This window comes from Epinephelus fuscoguttatus, linkage group LG20 (assembly GCF_011397635.1).
Source record: "Epinephelus fuscoguttatus linkage group LG20, E.fuscoguttatus.final_Chr_v1".
Taxonomy (NCBI): Eukaryota; Metazoa; Chordata; class Actinopteri; order Perciformes; family Serranidae; genus Epinephelus; species Epinephelus fuscoguttatus.
Window position 1 is genome coordinate 22,120,751 of NC_064771.1, and position 22,644 is coordinate 22,143,394.

Genomic DNA, 22,644 nt, shown 5'->3' on the forward strand with positions numbered 1-22,644 from the left:
ATAAGGACAGCTCACAGTTGTCCATCACTGGACATAATTACATGAAAACATGGTGCCTGTCCCAAGCAACACAACATCTGTAACATGTAAAAGAGAGAGGCATAAGACCATTCCTATTTCCCCTCAGTGTGTGACTGAATGAAAATACCTTTGCACTGCTGCTGGCATTGAGGAGGAAGTTGGCCGTATGTGCGTCCATTGGGGGCTGGTTAGGGATTGGCTTGTGGCCCAGAGCCATTCCAACAATGGCCGTCATGTGGGTTTCAGTGCCAAACACATGGATGGGAATACCTGTGGTCTTCCCTGCAGAAAGAGTGAAACAAGTCCATTTAAAATACTTTCTAACAATTTGACTTAGATAAAAACCTGATAACATTTTATTTGGATAGTTTATAGAGTATTTGTAACATTTCAATAGGTGATTAGTTGAAATTCAACGATTCAACTGTTTCGCTTTGTCTGTACATGTTTTTAAAGCATATGTGACAATTCACAAATAAACCTACATATTGTTAGAAGAATTTAGTTGAACTTTATAAACTGCATAAATAGAAGTACTCTACAAAACGTCCGAAGGTGTACTATCCAAATAAAGTGTTACCAAAATCTCTCATATCACCTGTGCATGCATTCAAATGCATCATCATCCCTATTTCCCATCAACTGCGGCCCAATAAAATCCCTTGAAAAATGCTTGACACCAAGTATTTATAAGTTACAAATTATTTCTAGTTCCAACATTTTGCAGGTGATATGCAGTTGGCAATGTCTTGCAAGATTTAGTAACTTTTCAGACCCTCTTAGCAACTTTATTTCTAAAGAGTGAATAGCGACAAATTTATTGACTTATTTAGACTATCAGGTGAAATACTGAAGCATATTCATTACATTGTAATTTATAGGGCTGCCTCCTTATAGTCGACCAAACGTTAGTCGACCAGAAAGGTCCTTAGTTGGCAAGATTTCATTGGTTGCTTAGATGTAGAAAAAAATAGTGAAACTCTGTTAGGAGCTCAGCTCGTCAAAATAAATCAAAACCTATATGACTGGACCATGTGGGAATTTAATTTGAAAGGACAGACACAGGAAGAGGCCACCCTCAACAGTCAGACAGGAGGTTAATTTCCAGGGCTGGTATCTGCGGTTATTCCACAGGCTAGTTAATAACATGTCGGGCAGGAAATCCAAAGTGTGAGATCATTCTGAGAAGGTGAAGGATGAACCCAAGGTGATATGTAAACTCATCTTCACTGGTCGACTACAAACATGACGTATCATCTGAAACATGGAAGTAGCTACATGCCCATTAGCCACTTAGCACAATCATTACTGCTTTGCCGACAGCGTCATTAACAGGCGGCTCGCTCAGTGTGTGACGTGCACTTGTAGATAAAATATAGGCCTATATTAATGAAGGTTCATTTGTACAGTTTTGTATTTCTCTGTAATGTAGCACAGTGTTAACAATGTTACTGATACTATTCTTTCTCACACCTTCAACTCAAACCATTGTGTTGCCCCGCCCACAATATATAATTTCATAATTGAGTTAATATTGTAAACATGCGGGCAGTTTTAGGGAGTTATCTTTGAAAATGACGCTTCACAATAAAAACACTTGAAACAATTCCCTTATTGTCGAACTGGGCTCCTGTGACCTTCAGCTTCATCTCACTCACCTACTTCCCCCATCACCCTCAGCCCCTCCTGATAGTTGGGCCCACCACGTCGAACGAAGATGGTGACCTCGTGCTCCTTCAGAGGACCTTGGTAGTCTTTGATGGCCCTGACAATGCCCTGAGGACAGAGAGATGCAGGTCAGCTATGTGGATCACGGACTGTGGATTCTTCAGAGATACCTGCTCCAGTGTTAAGAGCAGCTCAGACGGTTGATCACTGTGGATAATGCGGTTTCTTTTCATTTTTTACCGGTATTTCTTCACCAGTATCATCAGTATTTTTCTGTAGAGACAGTACTTATTGTTGTCTTGGGTTAACTGAATTTGTAATCTATCATTTATTAGTTATGGCGCTGGATTTACCAAACAAACATGGGAAATGTACTTTATATCTCCACAAAGGGAACAAACTTTAGTTTTCATGTGGTTTTTGCTCTTTATAGAAATGATGAATACACATTTCATTGACCTTATCACACTCTGCAGGCCTGAGATAACAACTACACCTGCTGTTGTTTACTTTTCATGATGTGTCTGATAAATACAGTGTGGTATTTCACCTTGAATGTGGCTGCTACATTGGTGAAGTTGGCAATACTTCCTCCGATGATCAGCACCTTCCCTGCAGGACACAGAGAGAGAAGTGTTGATGATTTAAGGATATGTTTTATGGCTGAAATCTGACGCCCCACTGACATAGTTTGGTGACAGCCATGACTGTCTATTGCTGGCGGCGTACACACAGTCAACAGTGTCCTTGTGACAACACTGTGGGAGAGCATGCAGGTCACATTGCAGAGGAGTGATCACACACTGACTTTCATGCTTAAAGCAAACAGCTACAGGAGAAATGTCTGGTTCGTCTGAAACAGTCAAGATTTCCCAAAAGTGTGTTTCCCCCCTCGCTCACCTCTGCCCTAATTTTTTGTGCAAACAAGACCAGACGAAGTGTTCACTGCACACACCTTGGGAATGTTTCTCCCGTGTCATAAGAGACAGGATGGTTTTCGCGTAGTCGTACGTCTGCTGTTCACTGGGTGCGCCAGAGTACTCGCCATAGTTGGCTAGCTCGTCCACGCCGCCAAGGTCACAGATGGTGTCGCTGAAGAGAAGAGAAGGTGGACAGTTAAGTTCTGTGTCTTGATTCTAGTTCACTTTTGGGTTTAACAGTTACGTGAGGAGTTTTCGTGTAAAAAAAGTTATGCTCACATTCAGTTTCACTCACTAAAGTGCACTGTGTTTATCACTGTGGTCTAACAAAAGTCACAAAGCCTATTTTAGTGTATTTTTTAAAGTAAATCCTGCATTTTTCACTGCCTCTGTTGGCACATATATGGGCACACAAACCAGTCACCAGAAGAAAATGTTTGAATTATAGGTTTCTGCAAACAGCAGATGAGCCTTTTGGGGAGTTTGCTTTGTCAATTATGCTGCTGTTATTTCAGTCAAACAGACAATGCTTTTGCCTGTGACCAGCTATTTTGTGAAATCTAAAGATACATTACACTTGTAATGTATGAGCAGAATTTGTCATCAGGGGGTTAGGCTGTGGGTGCTGTGTTTTGCTTTTAAGCTCCCATCATTGGTGTTTTATAGTGACACCTACCAGGGAAAGTTCAACGAAAAGCCTTTTTTTTTTTACCAGGACATCACTGCTTTTCCTGCTAGCAATGTGCCCCCCAAATGTGGTATTTTAAGCCGAAACATGATCACTTCCTAACCTTAGTCCAGCAGTTTCTGTCTAGCCATCAACACACATTTAACACAGCATTGTTGAAATGTAAAGTTTTAATGTTAAGCTACATAACAACGTGCAAATGTAACATATCCTGATTGCAGAAACATACAAAGCCAACATTTTTTCTGACAGCTGGGTTGTGGCACATTACGACCAACTGTACATCAGTGGAATAGGGGAAAACCATGGGCAGGACGCAAACAAAACAGGGACCCCACTTAAAAAAAGCTGCTCCAAAGTGCTACTAGGAGGCTAAAATCTCCACAGGGTGCCTTAAAACCAAAAACTGCTGAGTTGGCAACAGGAATATCAAACAGGTGTTGGATGCAAAGCACAATTTTTTTTTTTTGCATTTGACAGTGACTGCTTTGTTTCAAGCAACAGCTCAGTGGCACAGAATATTATACATACAGTCTATATTTCATTTAATAATAATAGCTTCTTTTAGCTACAAACACTAAATATAAAGCCTTATAGATAAATGGAGTACCTGTAGACCACTGAAGCCCCTCCTCCGGCCACCATGGTCCAGATCCTACCGTGAGGGTTCAGCAGGGTCAGCTTCAGACTGGCACCACTCTTTGCATCCAGATCAGCTATGTATGCCTCCTACAAGGGACAGATAGTGGTAGTAAGGTCAAGGATGGAGGCATAGACTCAGATTCAAGCTTCTTGTGCACTTCAGTTGCTGACAAATGTCAATTTAAGTAAATGAAGGGGTATGCATTATGTACGCAGACCAAGGAAAAAACATTCAACTTTTACACCTGTGATGATTAAACTGAGAAAAAGACCTGTTTACTTAAAGAGGCTGGAGTATCATAACCCTATAAACCTTAATACACACATACACAGATCTCACCTCTGGATATGCTTCTCTGCCAAAGGGTGGAGGAAACTCCACATCACCCCATTTAGCCTTGCAGATGTAATCTGCTGTAGCATCAATCTTAGCTGCCATGTCGAGGACGTACACTCCATCTTTGGTGACGACTGTTAAGAGAATAAAAGAATAATGAAAAAAGATACAGAAGAGTATGTGACAGTGGTGAATCTGATCATTTAAAATTGATTCTTAATGTGCACACATTAGTAACTTGTTCCCATAAATTGATAATGAATCCTCTTGATGAACTTAATTCATTCTCTTGAATTATTAATGCACAGATGGAGCTGCTACAGTGATAAAACACTTCCTCATGTTCTCAAATTTAAGTATAAACACCAGATCTTGCTCCTAAGAGTCCTAAAAATAGATATAAATACACACAGTAGAGATGCATGTGTCTCTGAAGATAAGAAAAACGTACCTATAGGGTTGATCTCAAGGTAGGTGAAGTAGAGGTCCTCATACAAGTTGAAGAGACCGACTATAAAACTGGCCAAGACTCTTCAAGAAGGAGAACAAACAAGCAGTCAATTAAGAAAACTACACTGAATGAATGTGTTTTCCACAGATTAAATAACATTTTATTGCCAATCACTTTTGGTAAATGCTGCCATATATACAGTCCAGCAGCATTGGGATTCACATGCTGAGCTTTTGTGAAACTAGCCCCACACAGAAATATTTTCTGATTAAAAGAGAGATCAGCATGTTCTCTGCACACTGGGGGTGAAACTTGGAAAACACTACACAAGGTCACATAACAGCAAAGTACACACAAACTACACTGAAGACAGAGAGACTCTCAGAATCATTGGCAGAAAAACAAAGGAACAAACTAGTACATAAAGTCCACAATGACCAGGTTTCTACTGACTGATAGGTGGGACAATAATTAAGTTTAAGTTTAAGTTAAGTTTAAGTTTATTTCCTTTATTAATCCCCCTGAGGAGAAATTCAATGTTTTCACTCTTGCTTGTCAAAGATTATGATAAAGATTATGATATAAAAGATTATGATATAAAACATTGCTGGTTATCACTGTATAATATCTGAAGCTCATGAGGGTGAGCGCCTCTTATCAAAGTCTCTCTGAAATGAAGCTGAAGGACAAAATTATTCAGTTAAAGTCAGCGTTAGCTGCTTAAAAATAATGCACATAGCCACTGTGATGTCACCCATTGGTTTGTAAACTCCTGTTTTGAAGCCTCCAGTTTGGCCATCACCATTTTGGATTTTCATGTTGTGATAATGGCAATATTCCAACTTGCTGATGCAATGATATCATATTGTTACGCACAGCAACAACAAGCAAGATTGAAAGCGACCTACTATCTGCTCTCCGGTAGAGGAGTTAGTTCCAAAAAGGTGAGCAAGTTCAGTAGTGTGGTATCAGTGGCATTGTCAGGCCTGGGCGTCTGAGACTACTGACTCTTTTAGCAACCTGCTGCTTCTATCTCCTGTGTGCATGCGGGACTCGCATTTGTCATAAGCTTGTCATACTGTAAGCCTACTGTAGGTAATACTTGACAAAACATTTGGATGAGTGAATGTTAGATAGTCTTTGTAACATCACGGACTGTAAAAATTGAGGCTGAAACGATATCCAATTTCACTACACGATTACAGCAGCCAAAAGATTTCATAATAATGACATCATTGTGATATCACTGTTGTAGTGAATACCAGAATATCACAACACCCTCTTTGGTCAAAATAAACGCAGGGCTTTGTGTGTGGCTGGGTCTGATTTTCAGTGCTGCGTGACATAGCCAGAAGAGTGGAGGAGAAACGACAAAGCATACGGGTCGAGGTGGGGAAAAAAAACAACTTAGTATTTTTGGAATTTTTCAAAAAGTGAAAGAAGAAAGGGTAAGATATTAGCCAGGGCAGCTGTGGCTCAGGATTTGGAGTGGGTTGTCCACTACTCGGAAGATCAGCGGTTCGATCCCCCGCTTCTCCAGTCTGCATGCCGAAGCATCCTTGGGCAAGAAACTGAACCCCAAATTGCCCCAATGGCTGTTCCATCAGTGTGTGTGTGTGTTTAAAACTCACAGTCCATTTAATCTATGTAGGAACTTTTTAATCGTGTACTTATTTTGTCGCGATTGTATGATCTTGAAATTAACAATTAAATATGTTTTAGTATTTTGTGATATCACCAAGAATATCATTATAGCAAAAATACCCTGAAATGTCATATTATCTTAGGGACGTATCGCCTGCTGCTACAACAGAGACTAAAACTTTTCTGCACCAGTTTGTGTACATACATGTTTTTTTTGTTTTTTAACAGGTAAGTTCATCATACACAGTTCTATTGTATTTTAACAGGTAAAAAACATCCTTCCACCAGCTCAGTGGCCTAGTGGTAGAGTGTCCGCCCTGAGACTGGGAGGTCGTGGGTTCGATCCCCGGCCGGGTCATACCAAAGACTATAAAAAATGGGACCCATTGCCTCCCTGCTTGGCACTCAGCATCAGGGGTTGGAATTGGGGGGTTAGATCACCATATGATTCCCGAGCGCGGCACTGCTGCTGCTCACCGCTCCCTCAGGGGATGGGTCAAATGTGGAGAACAAATTTCACACACTCAGGTGTGTGACAATCAGTGGAACTTTAACTTTATGTCTTATTTACACCAACTAAGTTTGTTTTACTGTTCACTTGGGTGGATAAAATAAATATCACAAGTAAAGGAAGTGTCCGTACTCTTTCTTTTCATCAGGAACGTGTGTGAGGAGCTGCTCCGTGACTTGGGCCTCGCTCAGCTTTTCATCCACTGCAACCATCAGCCTCTGGGCCTTGGCGTCCACGTCGCCCACCTCCACTCCGCCCTCGTGGTGGAAAAGCACATGGTCGCCTTCGCGTGTGGCATAAATACACACATAGAACTCCTCCTCCTGGGGTGGATCAGCGGAGCGTTCGAGCAAACACACAGATACACAGACACATTTTCATATATTTAGTTTGCAAACAGTAGAGCGTGCATTTTCCTGTATTTACAAAAAAGCTGACAAGCTTGTTTGAATATTGTTCCGAACATCCAGTTCCCTATTTTGGCAAAATCAACCTTTTTTTTCTCTCACACATTCAGATCACACGCACATGCTGCAACACTATTCACCCTCAAAAAACTGTGAGGAAATCAGCCAACTAATCACATGCACACCAACCTAAATATGTGACACACAAGATCATTTTTGTATCCTGGCCATGGAGGTTTCATTGACCTATGACTATTTGGGTGTAGGCATAATTAAAGGCTCTGAAAATAAACCTGTTGTGGCCTTCATAACCAACAGGATGTGGAATGTTGAAACACAAGATACTAGCATATGTTACCTGAGGGTGTGGGACAAACGGCTCGATGAGGAAATTCTTCAGCACGCCCTTTGCCTTCCCGATCTATTCAAGACAAACACATTATGTCACAAACCACACACACACATCAAACTCATATTGTTATAGCTCAAATTAAAGTTGTAAGTGTAAGTAGAAGTGCTGTCCCAGGCTCCCAGATTTGATTTACGTGTTTTATGTTTTGTCACCATTAAATACCCTGTGTTGTTTACATGATTATACTTTTATATGTTCACATTACATTTGTTTATTAAGCTTAGAGCACATGATATTAAAAAAAGCAAAGATAAAAGGCATAGCTAGCACATATATTCACTATCTTATGTAATCTGGGGTACCGTGACAGCCTGTTTTGAAGTGTAGCACACGTTTTCATGTTTGGTGGACAGAAATAGACCCCCCTCCTCCACTGGAATTATATAACCTTTGACCTGGCAGATCTAAACATAAGCCCTTGGCCTCAGGCACTGGACAAAGACACCTTCTTCATATATCAGGTCCATATGCTGGGACTGACAGACAAGGAACTGTAGCTTACATTCTCATTTAGGGATGTCAGTTGTGGTTAATTTTATTTTTGATACCCAGACACTTATTATCCATTATCTTTCTGCTAATTTTGTGAGAAACAAAACACAAAATGACGTGGAATGCGAGAGGCCTCTCCTTTCAGTCTGGTGCTCCATTGACTGAGTGAACGTCAGTGCCTGTTTTTCAGCAATATCTATTTAGACAATGTGAAATTTTAATGTTTTGTGATGTAGCCTAATGCTAAACATCCTGCCTTTCAGTCAATTATTAATTGGTTTTGCTGACAAACAGCTGTTTAGCCAGGTCAACATTCGGAAACATAGCACCCACTGCCCACCCTCTGGTCTCCACTGGTTAGCAAATGTTAGCCTTGGCTGCTCTTCACTGTGCACCACCCAAGTCTGGAAGGAGCTAGCTAACAACACTGCTCATTTGCCAAATACTGCTGGTAACAATGTACCGGTGGTGGGACGGTGTTGCTGTGGAAACATGATAGCCACCCTCTGGGCTTTGCCCCAGTTGGGTAAGCTGCTTCATTCTAAGCCTCAAAACCCCTTTAGCATTGTTAAATATGTTAGCACCACCAGCCTAACTGACACTGCTAACAGTGCTAAAAGAGCTAACTGTGATGGTCAACAATGCAAAGGGTGTTTGCTGACAGCCATCTAGTCGGGTCAATGTGTGGAAACATTGTGCCCACTGCCCACCCTCTGGTCTCCACTGGTTGGCTAATGTTAGTACTGTTGCCAACTCCTCAGTAAGAAAAGTAGCTACTGGCTGTCCTAAAAATCGCTAGAAGTCGCTAAATGACGTCATCGCCTAATTTGCATAATTGTCCATATGCATATAATTGTAATGGCTGCTGTAGGAGAGAGGAATAATGTCGTGGGAGAGACAAAAACTGAGTAAAAAACACCCTGAATATGTATAGAACTACAAATGAACCTTCTTTCAGTGATTTAGATTAGACAAAGAAAATGTTACATTTACATCCCGCCCTGACTGTAAACCAGGCCGGAATCTGAGCAACAGATCAGCCAGCGGCGGTTCCGCACATGCGCGATTCACTTGCAGTCTGGACGTGGAGGGGTTAACGTCTCCTGCTCTGACTGCTGCTGGGAGGGAGGACTGGGCCGTCTGTGAGTGATTTGGGGCAAGAGAGGAGTCCACGGTAGCACCCGCTGCTTGTTGAGAAGAATAAGAATGATACGTGCTCTCACAACAGAGTCTCCAGAAGTCTTCAATAACATCAGAAAAAGTCACTAGATTTGTCGCTAGTCGCTTTTTTGAAAAAGAGTCGCTAGAGGGGTCTGAAAAGTCGCTAATTGTAGCGACAAAGTCACTAAGTTGGCAACACTGAATGTTAGCCTTGGCCGCTCTGCATTGTGCACCAGATGGGAGCTAGCTACTGGCGCTGCTCATTCAGTGATTACTGCTGGTAACGACATACCGGTGGTGGGATGGTGCTGCTCTTCTCATGTCGCCCCCGTTGGGTAAGCTGCTTCTTTCTGAGCCTCAAAACCGCTTTAGCATTATTAACTGTGTTAGCCTTGCTGATACTGCTAACAGTGCTAACAGAGCTAACTGTGATGCTCAACAATGTAAAGAGGGTCTGCAGCTCAAAACTGAGCCGTTTACTCACTGGGGCGACCTGGAGGACACTAGAGGGTGGGTACAGTGTTTCCACAGCAACGCTGTTGGGTCAGGACGGTGTTACTAGTGGTATTTGCCAATCAGTGGCGCTACTAGCTAACTAGCTTCCACCACACCCAGTTGGTGCACAGTGCAGTAGACTAAAGAGTAACAAAATTTAACTCATAGACCAACATGGGTAAAGAGTCAAAAATATTCTGACTCGACATCTCTTCAGATGCTGTACAAAGACAATGTGGCAGTCATGTCATTTACTAAGTGGGTGTGACTGTTAGCCTGCACTGTTATCTTAATTTACGACATAATTAGTCTGTAAAACCACACTGTGATGGAGGGAGGGATCCTGTGTCGAGCGTATCTAAAATGCAATGCCTTGTCTTAATGAATTTTCTTTGTGTTTTTTATAACATCACATAAAAACAAATCAATGTTATGTCTGCTGCTATGTGACAAATTTCCATCATGGGGGATAATAAAGTGTTATTTCAAACACATGACAAAGAGATGGAAAAAAGTTATGGGTGAGCTGGTACACCGGCAGAGTAAGTATTTTATCAGAGAAGATTAAATTATGTTATTTTGAATAGGGATACTGAGAAAAAAATTGCTGGTCCTTCACGAGACAAGACAGTTTTGTTTAAACCAACGTCAGACCTGCATGAAAAATAATCAAATCAAACACGTCTGAGTACATATTTCTGGAAGATAACTTTGTAACGTGAGGCGTGTTTAACTTGGTGATTGTCACAACAAACAATAACTTTACAGATACGTTAAATCCTTCCTCAAGTATTAACAACTGTGCGGTGTTGAAAAACTCTCAATCTTTTGGATCTGTTACTCCAGCTTGACTACCAGGATCATATTTCATTGTCTCTAAAGATAATGCTGAGCTGATTTTGATCTACAACAGGGCACGTCAACTACATTTATATGAGGGACAGAATTTTTCTAAGCAGACACTGTGTGGGCTGCACAGACCATAAGAAAAAAATTAAAGGAAATTTTAAATAAGAACTTGTAAGGGGAAAAAAAAACAAAATGTCAAATGAGAGTTTGTCCCCACACCTGTGTTAAGATTTGGCACACGCTGCATTTCTATTTATTAAAGATGGAAGTTGGTTTCAGCTTCAGCTATGCAATCTAAAACATGCAACCAGCAAAAATATGGGTTAATACACCACAACTGTGCGAACTGGAACATGGACAGAAAGACTAAGTGCTGTGGCGTGTGTGTGTGTGACAGAGAGAGGGGTAGAGAAGGTGGAAGGTAAACTATGGCACACTATGTTCCTGTAAATTAATAATCTCACCCAAACCTGCCCTGAGGGCTGTGGGTCAATAATAAGCTCGAAATAAGCTGACTGAATAAAATCATTTCCATCCCCATTGTCTTTGGGATTGCTTTGATATAAGAATAAAAAAAGCTAGATATTATAAAAACAGTCCTTGTCCTTCTCACATTTTATGATTTCATTAATATTCTGCAGGCCTTATGGGAAGCTTTGCAGAGCTGTATGTGGCCCACGAGCCACCAGTTGACAACTGCTGGTCTAAACACTCACTAAGAAAGACAGGTTACATTCAACTCACAGTGGTCTCTTTCATGAGGCGGGGTTTGAGCCACTCCCGGACACCGTCCAGGTCCAGGTTGATGCCCACCAGCCCGAGCTTCCCGCGCCGCTTGATGAGTTGATCTGGCTTCACAACGAGCCGCTACAGAGGAAGCAGGTGGAGGACAGATCAGCCACAGGTAGGTATCGATACTAGTGTGACAAACGAAACTGATACCAGGCTAAAATATGATGCTGGTATCACACAGTTTCCCCATCACAAATAATATGACAAGCTCTCTGTCAGCAGGTAGTACTTGACAATAAATTTAAATTAAGTGCGCACACACAGCTTAAACTAGTGGTTCCCAACTGGTGGGTCCTGGTACAAAAGTGAGCTGTGGTCCTTTCAAAATGGAGTGACTCGTGAACATGTCAAGTTTGGAAAAACACACTTAATCTTGGAAGTACAGTGAATTTCCAGCACAGACCTTTTATTTTCAAGTGCTGTTTCTTGCTGTAGAGTGACCCACTAAGGGATGGCTACTTGACAGAGACAGCAAACTAGCTCAACGACATGGCCACACACAAGTATGATACTGAAAAATTACACCTTGTGGACCTTTAACTAATGACAAAGGAGGACCAGTTGGGAACCACTGGTTTAAATAAGGGGGAAAATGTTCTTGTTTCAGATGTAAGTTAATGGCGAGAGCGCTCTTCATCCATTCATTCACCCTAGCTTCATTCAAAATGTCAAACACAGCCTCAGAGATATGTGGTATCTGCTTATGCTACTAAAGTAATTTTGGTGTATAACAAGACAGAAGCTGAATACTCCTGCTAGTTCAGCTCTAATGTCTTTAAACATTTCCACAAGTACACTCTTTTATTGCATCTAAATGCACAGTCACATGCCACTGTGATCATAATGACATTATGTCAAGAGTTTCAGTGACATACAGCATGTAATTAGCCTCATGATTTCAATATCCCTCCACAAGCTCTGGAGACAACCTAAAACCAAGACAGGCGAGCACAAAGCTCTTGTGTTGAGCCCGTCGCAGCAGCCTCACCTCCGTCAGCAGCCACGGATGCTCCTGTGTGAGGCGGCCCCAGTCGGTCTCAGCGGTGACACTGGCATAGCGGAAGCGGTTCTGCACGGCCGCTGTGGTGCAGATGTACTTGTACAAGAAGTCTTTTCCTGTCTGCTCTGAGATGGCTTTCGCCGACATGGCAGCGCTGGATAGCACAGGACCTTTGGGACAGGGAGACCGACAGTTAATTACATACATCATCATCATCATATATTGATGGGAGAAACAAACAACAAAACAAGCATAGGCACATCTTGAGCACACAAGAGTACGGGCCAAGTCAATTCTGATTTTTAACCAAGATGGGGGTTGTTGCATGCCTAGCAAGCTTGTAAGCTAACTGGCAGTTGCTAACAAAGCATTAATGCTTGTGAAACATGCAGTAATATCTTATACAATGGGTCTGGTTTACGTAGAAGGACCGCACACTCTACCATGCTGTCAAAACTTTCACTATGCTAATACTAACTCTGTTCCGTGCTGGAGGTTTCAGGTTTCTTAGCTGTTGTTGTGTCAAAGTCTGTTCCACCAGCATAACTGTGTCCCGTATCAGACATCATTTGGCTTTTGTATTTGTGACAGACCTAATCCAGCTTGCCTGCAGTCATTCGAATCTCAGATTTTAGGGAAGTGCACAGACATTGTAGTCGAAGAGTGTGAAAACACCTCTAGCGACAAACTTTGCACAGATACAAATCAGTTCAGTTAACGCCAGACATTTAACTGGATATTAACAGGGGTGAGGGGAGGGGGACTTTACACCGCTGCACAATAATGTCTCACAAAGCCAGTCTGAGAAGTCTAGCCTTCATCTAATGGGTTACATATTTAATTAAATTCAAGCCAAGTGCCCCTCTAAAGCTTTGCCAGCAACACGTATCTGTGTTTGAGGTTTTCACAGCGACAAATCCTTTGCTACAAACTGAGATAAACTGTGAAAGTATTCCATATCTGCTGCATGGCCGCACTTTTATCCAACACCCTCGACCGACAACGACATCCAAACCGTACTTGAAACCACTCAGGTCCAAGATCAACAGCTGATTCAGTGCACCCAAGCTTTAAACAGCTGAAAATGAGCTTGTCTTAGAAACTGCATAAAATAATATCCTTCAGGGATAATAAATCCTACATTTACCAGCTCATCATAGCTCCTCTCTGCTTATCTTGATATTAGTTAGCATAAATGCCTTCATTCATCTGAGAGAATAACTCGTCTGTTTGGGCTACGAACAAAGTTAGCCACCGGAAAAAGTGCAGATTAAACATTAACAATGCTGAGTTTTAAGGTTCTTATGTGACTGATGACAGCTTAATTACTCCTAGAAATCTGAGATCCACACTAAGATCATTCTTTCTGCACCTCCTCAGTACTGTTATATATTCACTAAGTCAGCTATAAACTGTCAAATTGTCATCACATACTGTTCATAGAGGAGACGGTAGTGAATAATCAAAATGATAACTCACTTTCCTTTGCTCAACAAACCAGTTTGTGTTTAACAGGGATATTAAGGCTATGACTAACAATTATTTTCACTGTTTCTTGATTAATCGATTAGTTTGGTCTAGAAAATGTCAGAAAGTGGCGAAAAATGTCGCTCAGTGTTTCCCAAAACCCAACATGACGTCCTCAAAAGTCTTGTTTTGTCCACAACCCAAAGACATTCAGTTTACTGTGATAGACGAGTAAAGAAACCAGAAAATATTCACTTTTTTTTTTTTTTAAAAAGATATTTTTTGGCCATTTTGCCTTTATTGGACAGGACAGGTAAGCGTGAAAGGGGGAGAGAGAGAGGGGGGATGACATGCAGCAAAGGGCCACAAGCCAGACCCGAACCCGGGCCGCCGCGACAACAGCCGGGTAATAACACCGGGAGGAACAATTACAAACGTAAAAAGATTAACAAAATGCTAAAATATTAAAACCACTACACTCAACATAAGGCCATTGAAAACATGAATGTTTTAAGATTTGTCTTGAAAGTGTCAGTGGAGGGGGAGGATTTGATTGGCAGCAGAAGGCTACTCCAGAGCTTTGTAGCAGCTACCGCAAAGGAATGATCTCCCTTATAGGGATGCGCCAATCCAATATCTGGATCGAATATCGGACCCGATATCATCAAAATAGATGGATCGGGTATCGGAAAACGCAACCTATACCTGAGGCGATCCTTTCCCTTTAACTCTATTGCGACGTGAGCTACGTCATAGGTCATGGAGTGAAGGAGAGAATCTGCTGTGTGGAGATATTTCACACTATTTCAATTGTTTATTTTTGTTAAAAATAAATAGTTCATCATTGCATTAATCTGTTTCATCTTGTTTCATTTTATCTTAGGAAAGAACTGTGTAGTCATCAATGCCTGATGCCTCTAGTCTTTTCTGTTCAACACAATAACTACAGCAGTTTTGATACATCACCTTTAATTTCATGCCACAGACATGAAGCCAAAGAGATAACTGAATCACACCGAGGCCAAACTCAAAGGCATGTTCACGTTCTAGAAATTATGTTAAATCAGGGACAAAAATAAGAAACGATCCACAAAAACAGGAAAGAAACTCTCCTATTACTGTATATCTACATCCAAATACATGTTAATGTAGTCTCACATAATAAAAGCTATCACAACTTGGCGTTAAACATGTTTGGGAATTTAAAAACAATGCATGTATCTGAGGAAAGATGTGAATTATGGCTGTGCAATATCAATATTGGTTTTAAAGGCTGCATTACAGTAAAGTGGGCGGCATAGTGATGTAGTGGTTAGCATTCTTGTAGCATTGGCGTGAACCCTGGGGGTGGAGAGCCTTTCTGTGTGGAGTTTGCATGTTCTCCCCGTGTCAGCGTGGGTTTTCTCAAGGTACTCCAGCTTCCTCCCACAGTCCATAGACGTGCAGGTTAATTGGTGACTCTAAATTGCCCGTAGGTGTGAATGTGAGTGTGAATGGTTGTGTGTCTCTATGTGTCAGCCCTGTGATAGTCTGGTGACCTGTCCAGGGTGTACCCTGCTGTCACCCAATGTCAGCTGGGATAGGCTCCAGCTCCCCCGCGACCCCTAACAGGATAATCAGTTAGAGAAAATGAATGAATGATTACAGTATTACCAGACTGTTCTAGCTGCCTTTTCGTACATAGCCATTATATCCACATTACTGCTGATTATTTATCAAAGATCTCACTTTGTAAATAGTTTTGAAAGCACAAATAGTCGACCCTACGATATTGTCGCAATATCCATGGAGGTATTTGGATGAAAATATTGTGATATTCTCAATTTCGCCCAGCCTTAATGTGAAGTAGTGTTGCCAAAAATATTGATTTATTGATACATATTGACTCTAAATATCTGAAACTGTTTCAATAACAAGTCAATTTTCCCTTTGGCATCAAAAACTGTATCAAATTTCGATATTTTTTGCAAGGTATTATATTTAAGTCAGAAGTGCGAGTCTCGTGACAACACGGAAGGATTAGTTAAGCGTACACAAAGATAACAAGTTTTACTAATTGTCTTGACATTCAAACATCATTGCATGTTGTCAGACCTGCTCAGCCAACACAGTGCTGCGAATGCTGCCTCAATTACCACAAACATACACCTATATATTTAGAGGTTTCCTTCGGCCAAGTGCCAAGCTCAAATTTAAAAGACACAACCCCTGGCTGGAACGCAGTGTGTGAAACAGCCCAAACAGGTTCATGAAGTACCTTCACCACCACGACAAACCAAACAGAGATAAGCAGCGAGCCTTGATAACATGCATCCTATCTCCACTGCCTTTGTGTGGCTGATAACATTTTACAGTGGTTTCATTTCAGCTCCTGACTTTATGGCACCTGCAACACAGTCTGCAAGACATGTCTGTGACATCTAACTTGGGGGAGTCTGGCCAGGATTTAGCTAAGCACACTATCCTGTCATGTCTGCAGAGCCAGATGTCCCAGTATTTAGCCTGCCATAATCCACGGACCCAGTCTATTGTTTGAAGCTATCTGGCCGTGAAATATGTGTCAGTGTACGTGCTCCTGGGATGGAGGGGACTGGATGTGGAGGCAGCAGCAGCAGCACAGGGGGCAGAGGGGGGGTGCTGCCTCAGACACAGCTGCTGTGTGATGAGAGCTAGCATCACTTTTCTTGTGCAAACTGTTACATCATGTGCGTCAGGCCAAGTGAATGAAGCTCCTGTATCGGCTACCACACCCACTCCACAGCCTCTGCTAGCTAGCCAAGCAAGTTTAATAACTTTAGCTTGACGAGCTGTGCGTGAATAAGGAGCAACTTCCCGGAGATGTGGTGTGTGTAGCAAAACCCACGGAGTTAAGTGAAGGGAAAGGAGATGATGTGGGGTTAAATTAGCCTGTGTTTGTGGTTAATATGACTTCTGCTTTTTTCCCCAACGAGCTACGAGTCAGTTGAATCCGCTTTAACTCTATTTAAAACATTAACAGCAGAGGAAACACCACAGAAAAGAGCTGTGTGTGTCCTGTTTCTGTCAGGAGGGCAGTGACTGCAGTTTTTGGCAGAGAGCATCTCACATCCGCTAACCGGGAAGTCCTGACTGCCTGACTGACGTGCTAACTGCTGTAGCTTCACACTGCTGCAAACAGCAGCTAGCTTACTGCCGAAGCTAACTGACGGTGACGTTCACAGAGGATTTAACGGAAACAGTTACCTTGTCAATGAAAGAAGCACCTCCACGGAGTACAGGGGTCGTGTCCTGGTCAGAAACGACACAGCTAAAGAGTTGCTACTTCTTCTCGTACCGGAGTCTGCTGCCGCCAGTTGCCACCTCACTCTCAAACGTCCTGTCGCACCATAATCTGGCGACTGGTTACACATCGGTGCTAGCTCCTGATTGGCTGAAACGCGGTCACGTGGTGATGTCAGTCACACCCACAGCGTTATAATAAGAAGCCGCCCACAATAAATCCGGAATAAATCACACTGTAAAATTTAAATGAACATAAAGACAAAAACAAGACACGAATGACATAAAAACATTTTTTTCTAAAGCTTCACTTTATTTTAATAATATAAACCCACAATAATATGATAATATATATGTATAATAACACTAACTTTCTTTGTATAACCTTTCAAAACAGAATTACAAATAATGATAATGCTAATTTTATTAATAATATAGTAATAATAATATTAGTATGTAAAATCTAAAATACAAGAAAGAGATGTTCATAAATATTGTGCCCAGGTTACTTTTGGGTTAACATTTCAAGGTCAGCTTAATCATTTTCCAAAACATGTCTTCAAAAGTACACCATTTTGTTTCTCACATGACTTAATGTTATTTCTTTGAATGTATATATTATTTTCTGGTATTTTATTTCAATTTAATTGTTGTATTGTTATAACTGTATAATTTTCAAATGCTTCTGATCTGTCATGTCTTCTTGTTCTTCTTCAGAATTATTTTTTATAGAGGAATCACTGAAAGAATTATTCAATTACTCTTGCCATAAGTAACAGTCAAAAAATACTAGGTTACAAATAAGAGTCCAGTAAAATTGATTTAATTTTAAAGAGCACAAGTATTATCAATCAATTCAATCAATCAATTTTATTTATAAAGCCCAATATCACAAATCACAATTTGCCTCACAGGGCTTTACAGCATACGACATCCCTCTGTCCTTAAGACCCTCACAGCGGATAAGGAAAAACTCCCCAAAAAAACCCCTTTAACGGGGGAAAAAAAACGGTAGAAACCTCAGGAAGAGCAACTGAGGAGGGATCCCTCTTCCAGGACGGACAGACGTGCAATAGATGTCGTACAGAACAGATCAACATGATAAATTAACAGTAATCCATATGACACAGGGAGAGAGAGAGAGAGAGAGAGAGAGAGAGAGAGAGAGAGAGAGAGAGAGAGAGAGCGAGAGAGAGATATGCAGGTAATGACAGTATCTTACAACAACATTAATGGAAGTAATAATATTATAGTTATAGTTCTGGTTACTGCGGTACAATATGTTGAAAGTATGTATTAATACCTGGCAGTATACATGTGTGACAATAATCATATGTGTATAATAACAGAAGAAGTATGACTAATGACTAATGATGGCAGCAGCAGCAGGAGGCATCTGGCGGGACCACGGCAGCAGCACAACCACACACGTCACGCTGTCCAGGCACCGCTGTGATATGAGTTAATCTGAGAGACAGTGGAGCACAAAGGCTCCGGAGAAGAAGCCGAGTTAGTGACATCCAGAATGGCCGGGTTAGCTAGATGCAGTAATAGGATACGAGAGAGAGAGAGAGACGGAGAGAAGGGGCCCGGTGTATTATAGAGGGGTCCTCCGGCAGACTAGGCCTAAGTCAGTCTAACTAAGGGCTGGTACAGGACAAGCCTGAGCCAGCCCTAACTATAAGCTTTATCAAAGAGGAAAGTCTTAAGTCTAGTCTTAAATGTGGAGACGGTGTCTGCCTCCCGGACTGTAACAGGAAGATGATTCCACAGGAGAGGAGCCTGATAGCTAAAGGCTCTGGCTCCTGATCTACTTTTGGAGACTTTAGGGACCACGAGTAACCCTGCGTTCTCAGAGCGCAGTGTTCTGGTGGGATAATATGGCACTATGAGCTCTCTAAGATATGATGGAGCTTGACCATTTAGAGCTTTATAAGTTAACAGTAGGATTTTAAATTCAATTCTGGATTTTACAGGGAGCCAGTGCAGAGAAGCTAAAACAGGAGAGATATGATCGCGTTTCTTAGTTCCTGTTAGTACACGTGCTGCTGCATTCTGAATTAGCTGGAGAGTTTTTAAGGACTTACTAGAGCTACCTGATAATAGAGAGTTACAATAATCCAGCCTTGAGGTAACAAAAGCGTGGACCAATTTTTCTGCATCTTTTCGGGTCAGGATAGGCCTAATTTTCGCAATATTACGCAGATGAAAAAATGCAGTCCGTGAGGTTTGCTTTAAATGAGAATTAAAAGACAAATCTTGATCAAATGTTACTCCGAGGTTTCTTACGGTAGTGGCAGGGGCCAGAGCAATGCCATCTAGAGAAACTATGTCATCAGATAAAGAGTCTCTGAGTTGTTTGGGGCCAAGAACAATAACTTCAGTTTTGTCTGAATTTAACATCAGGAAATTGGTGCTCATCCAAGTTTTTATGTCTTTAAGGCAATTATGGAGTTTAGTTAATTGATTGCTTTCTTCTGGCTTCATTGATAAATACAACTGAGTATCATCCGCATAACAATGGAAATTTATAGAGTGATTTCTAATGATGTTACCTAACGGAAGCATATATAGAGTAAACAGGATTGGTCCGAGCACAGAACCTTGTGGAACTCCAAAACAAACTTTAGTACGTAAGGATGGTTCATTGCGAACGTCAACAAATTGAAAACGATCAGATAAATAAGATTTAAACCAGCTTAGTGCTGAACCTTTTAAGCCAATTAAGTGATCCAGTCTCTGCAGCAGAATTTGATGGTCAATTGTGTCAAACGCCGCACTAAGATCTAATAAAACAAGTACAGAGACGAGTCCTTTGTCTGAAGCAATCAGAAGGTCATTTGTAATTTTAACTAGAGCTGTCTCAGTGCTATGATGCACTCTAAATCCTGACTGAAATTCCTCAAATAAATTATTATCCTGGAGAAAATCACACAGCTGGTCTGCGACTACTTTCTCAAGGATCTTTGACATAAAGGGAAGATTAGATATTGGTCTATAGTTGGCTAACACCTCTGGATCCAGGGTGGGCTTTTTTAGTAGAGGTTTAATTACAGCTACCTTAAAAGACTGTGGTACATAGCCTGTTAATAAGGATATATTGATCATATCTAATATATGAGTGTTAACTATAGGTAAGACCTCCTTAAGTAGCCTAGTTGGGATGGGGTCTAAGAGACACGTTGATGATTTGGATGAAGAAATCACTGCAGTCAATTCTTGAAGAGAAATTGGGGAGAAGCAATCTAAATATATATTAGATTTTACAGCTGTGTTTGAGGTTAGATAGGTACTATCTGAGGGCAGGAGGTCATGAATTTTGCCTCTAATAGTTAGAATTTTGTCATTAAAAAAGCTCATAAAATCATTACTGCTAAGGGCTAAGGGAATACAAGGCTCAATAGAGCTCTGACTCTCAGTCAGCCTGGCTACAGTGCTGAAAAGAAACCTGGGGTTGTTCTTATTGTCTTCTATTAGAGCTGAGTAATAGTTTGCTCTGGCATTGCGGAGGCCCCTCTTATAAGTTTTGAGACTGTCTGTCCAGATTAAACGAGATTCTTCCAGTTTGGTTAATCGCCAATTCCTTTCAAATTTTCGCGATATTTGTTTTAACTTACGGGTTTGACAGTTATACCAAGGAGCGAACTTTCTTTGCTTTTTTAACTTCTTTTTAAGAGGAGCTACAGAGTCGAGCGTTGTTCGTAGCGAGCCTACGGTGCTATCAACAAAATGATCAATTCGGGAGAGGTTAAAGTCGGCACGGGAAACCTCTGTTACTGAAGGTATTGGTATTGAATTTAACGACGAAGTAATCTTTTCCTTAAGTTTTGCGACAGCACTATCTGATAAACATCTAGTATAGTAACTGTTGCTGAGTGGCGTGTAATCGAGTAAAAAAGAAATCAAAAGTAATCAGATAATGATCCGATCCGGGATTCTGTGGAAAGACTTTTAGGTTATCAATTTCAATTCCATACGTCAGAACTAGATCGAGGGTATGGTTAAAACAATGAGTAGGTTCATGTACACCCTGACTGAAGCCAATGGAGTCTAATAATGAGATAAACGCGGTAGCCGGGAAGTCATTATCAACGTCGACATGAATGTTAAAATCGCCTACAATAATAACTTTATCTGATTTAAGAACTAAACTGGATAAAAACTCTGAGAATTCAGATAAAAATTCAGAATACGGGCCAGGAGCACGGTACACTATAACAAATAAAAGTGGCTGCGAGGTTTTCCAGGTCGGATGTAAAAGACTAAGAACGAGGCTTTCAAATGAATTATAATCTAGTTTAGGTTTAGGACTGATTAACAGACTAGAGTTAAAAATGGCTGCAACTCCCCCTCCTCGGCCGCTGCCTCGAGGAATGTGGGTATTATTATGACTGGGAGGAGTGGACTCATTTAGACTAACATATTCATCTTGACACAGCCAGGTTTCAGTGAGACTGAGTAAATCAATATGATTATCTGATGTTAATTCGTTTACTAACACTGCTTTAGACGATAGAGACCTGATATTTAACAGTCCGCATTTAATTCTCCTGTTTTGTCTTTCTGTCACAGAAGAGGTTTTAATTTTTATGAGGTTGTTATGCACAACTCCTCTTTGTTTAATTTTAGATTTAGATAATTTAGGCGGTCGGGGGACAGACACCGTTTGTATAAAACTATTAAAACTATGGCTGGGTAACTGAACTAGAAGCTCAGAGAAGCGTTTAGGACTGCGACTCTGAGTCCTGATCTCAACTCTGGGTTGTCAGGGATTTAAATTACTAATAAAGTTTGCCAGGTTCCTAGAAATGAGAGCAGCTCCATCCAAAGTGGGATGAATGCCGTCTCTCCTAATAAGACCAGGTTTTCCCCAGAAAGTTTGCCAATTATTAACAAAACCCACATCGTTTGCTGGACACCACCTGGACAGCCAGCGGTTAAATGATGACATGCGGCTAAACATGTCATCACTGGTCAGATTTGGGATTATCAGATTATCAGAAAACATATATATCAAAACTACCTTTCACTATGAATCTTTCAGACTTTATACTTTCATATAACATATTGGGGCGGCAGTAGCTCAGTCCATAGCGATTTGACTTGGGAACCAGAGGGTCACCAGCTCAAGTCCCCAGTATGGATTGTAGACTGGTAGATGAAGAGGCACCAGCTCACCTCCTGGGCACTGCCGAGGTGCCCCTGAGCAAGACACTGAACCCCCAATTGCTAGCAGCGCCTGTCCATGAGCAGCTCCCTCACTCTGACATCTCTCAATTTAATGCATGTGTAGGTCCTGTTTGTGCATGTGTGTGTATTTCAGGCCTATGTGTTGATACCCCTCTAATCCCTGTCCCCTTCTCCTCAAGAGGCTCTTGCCTTTTGTCAGGCCACTATTGTAAATAAGAATTTGTTCTTAATGACTTGCC

At 41.3% G+C, this 22,644-nt stretch overlaps 1 protein-coding gene across 3 annotated transcripts in view; it reads right to left on the reverse strand.

Annotated features, from left to right (window-relative positions):
- Positions 1-17,338, reverse strand: part of LOC125880863 (ATP-citrate synthase-like) — a 33,651-nt gene extending 16,313 nt beyond the window's left edge. For all 3 annotated transcript variants that reach the window (XM_049563662.1, XM_049563661.1, XM_049563660.1), the window contains exons 1-12: positions 17,180-17,338; positions 12,479-12,660; positions 11,443-11,565; positions 7,648-7,710; positions 7,015-7,205; positions 4,728-4,807; positions 4,280-4,410; positions 3,908-4,026; positions 2,645-2,781; positions 2,240-2,301; positions 1,680-1,797; positions 149-303 (exon numbers count right to left, since the gene is read on the reverse strand). In XM_049563662.1, coding sequence (XP_049419619.1) covers positions 149-303; positions 1,680-1,797; positions 2,240-2,301; positions 2,645-2,781; positions 3,908-4,026; positions 4,280-4,410; positions 4,728-4,807; positions 7,015-7,205; positions 7,648-7,710; positions 11,443-11,565; positions 12,479-12,637 — 1,338 coding nt within the window. In that variant the 5' untranslated portion in view covers positions 12,638-12,660; positions 17,180-17,338. The remainder of the gene's footprint in view (positions 1-148; positions 304-1,679; positions 1,798-2,239; positions 2,302-2,644; positions 2,782-3,907; positions 4,027-4,279; positions 4,411-4,727; positions 4,808-7,014; positions 7,206-7,647; positions 7,711-11,442; positions 11,566-12,478; positions 12,661-17,179) is intronic.
- Between the last annotated feature and the right edge of the window lie 5,306 nt (positions 17,339-22,644).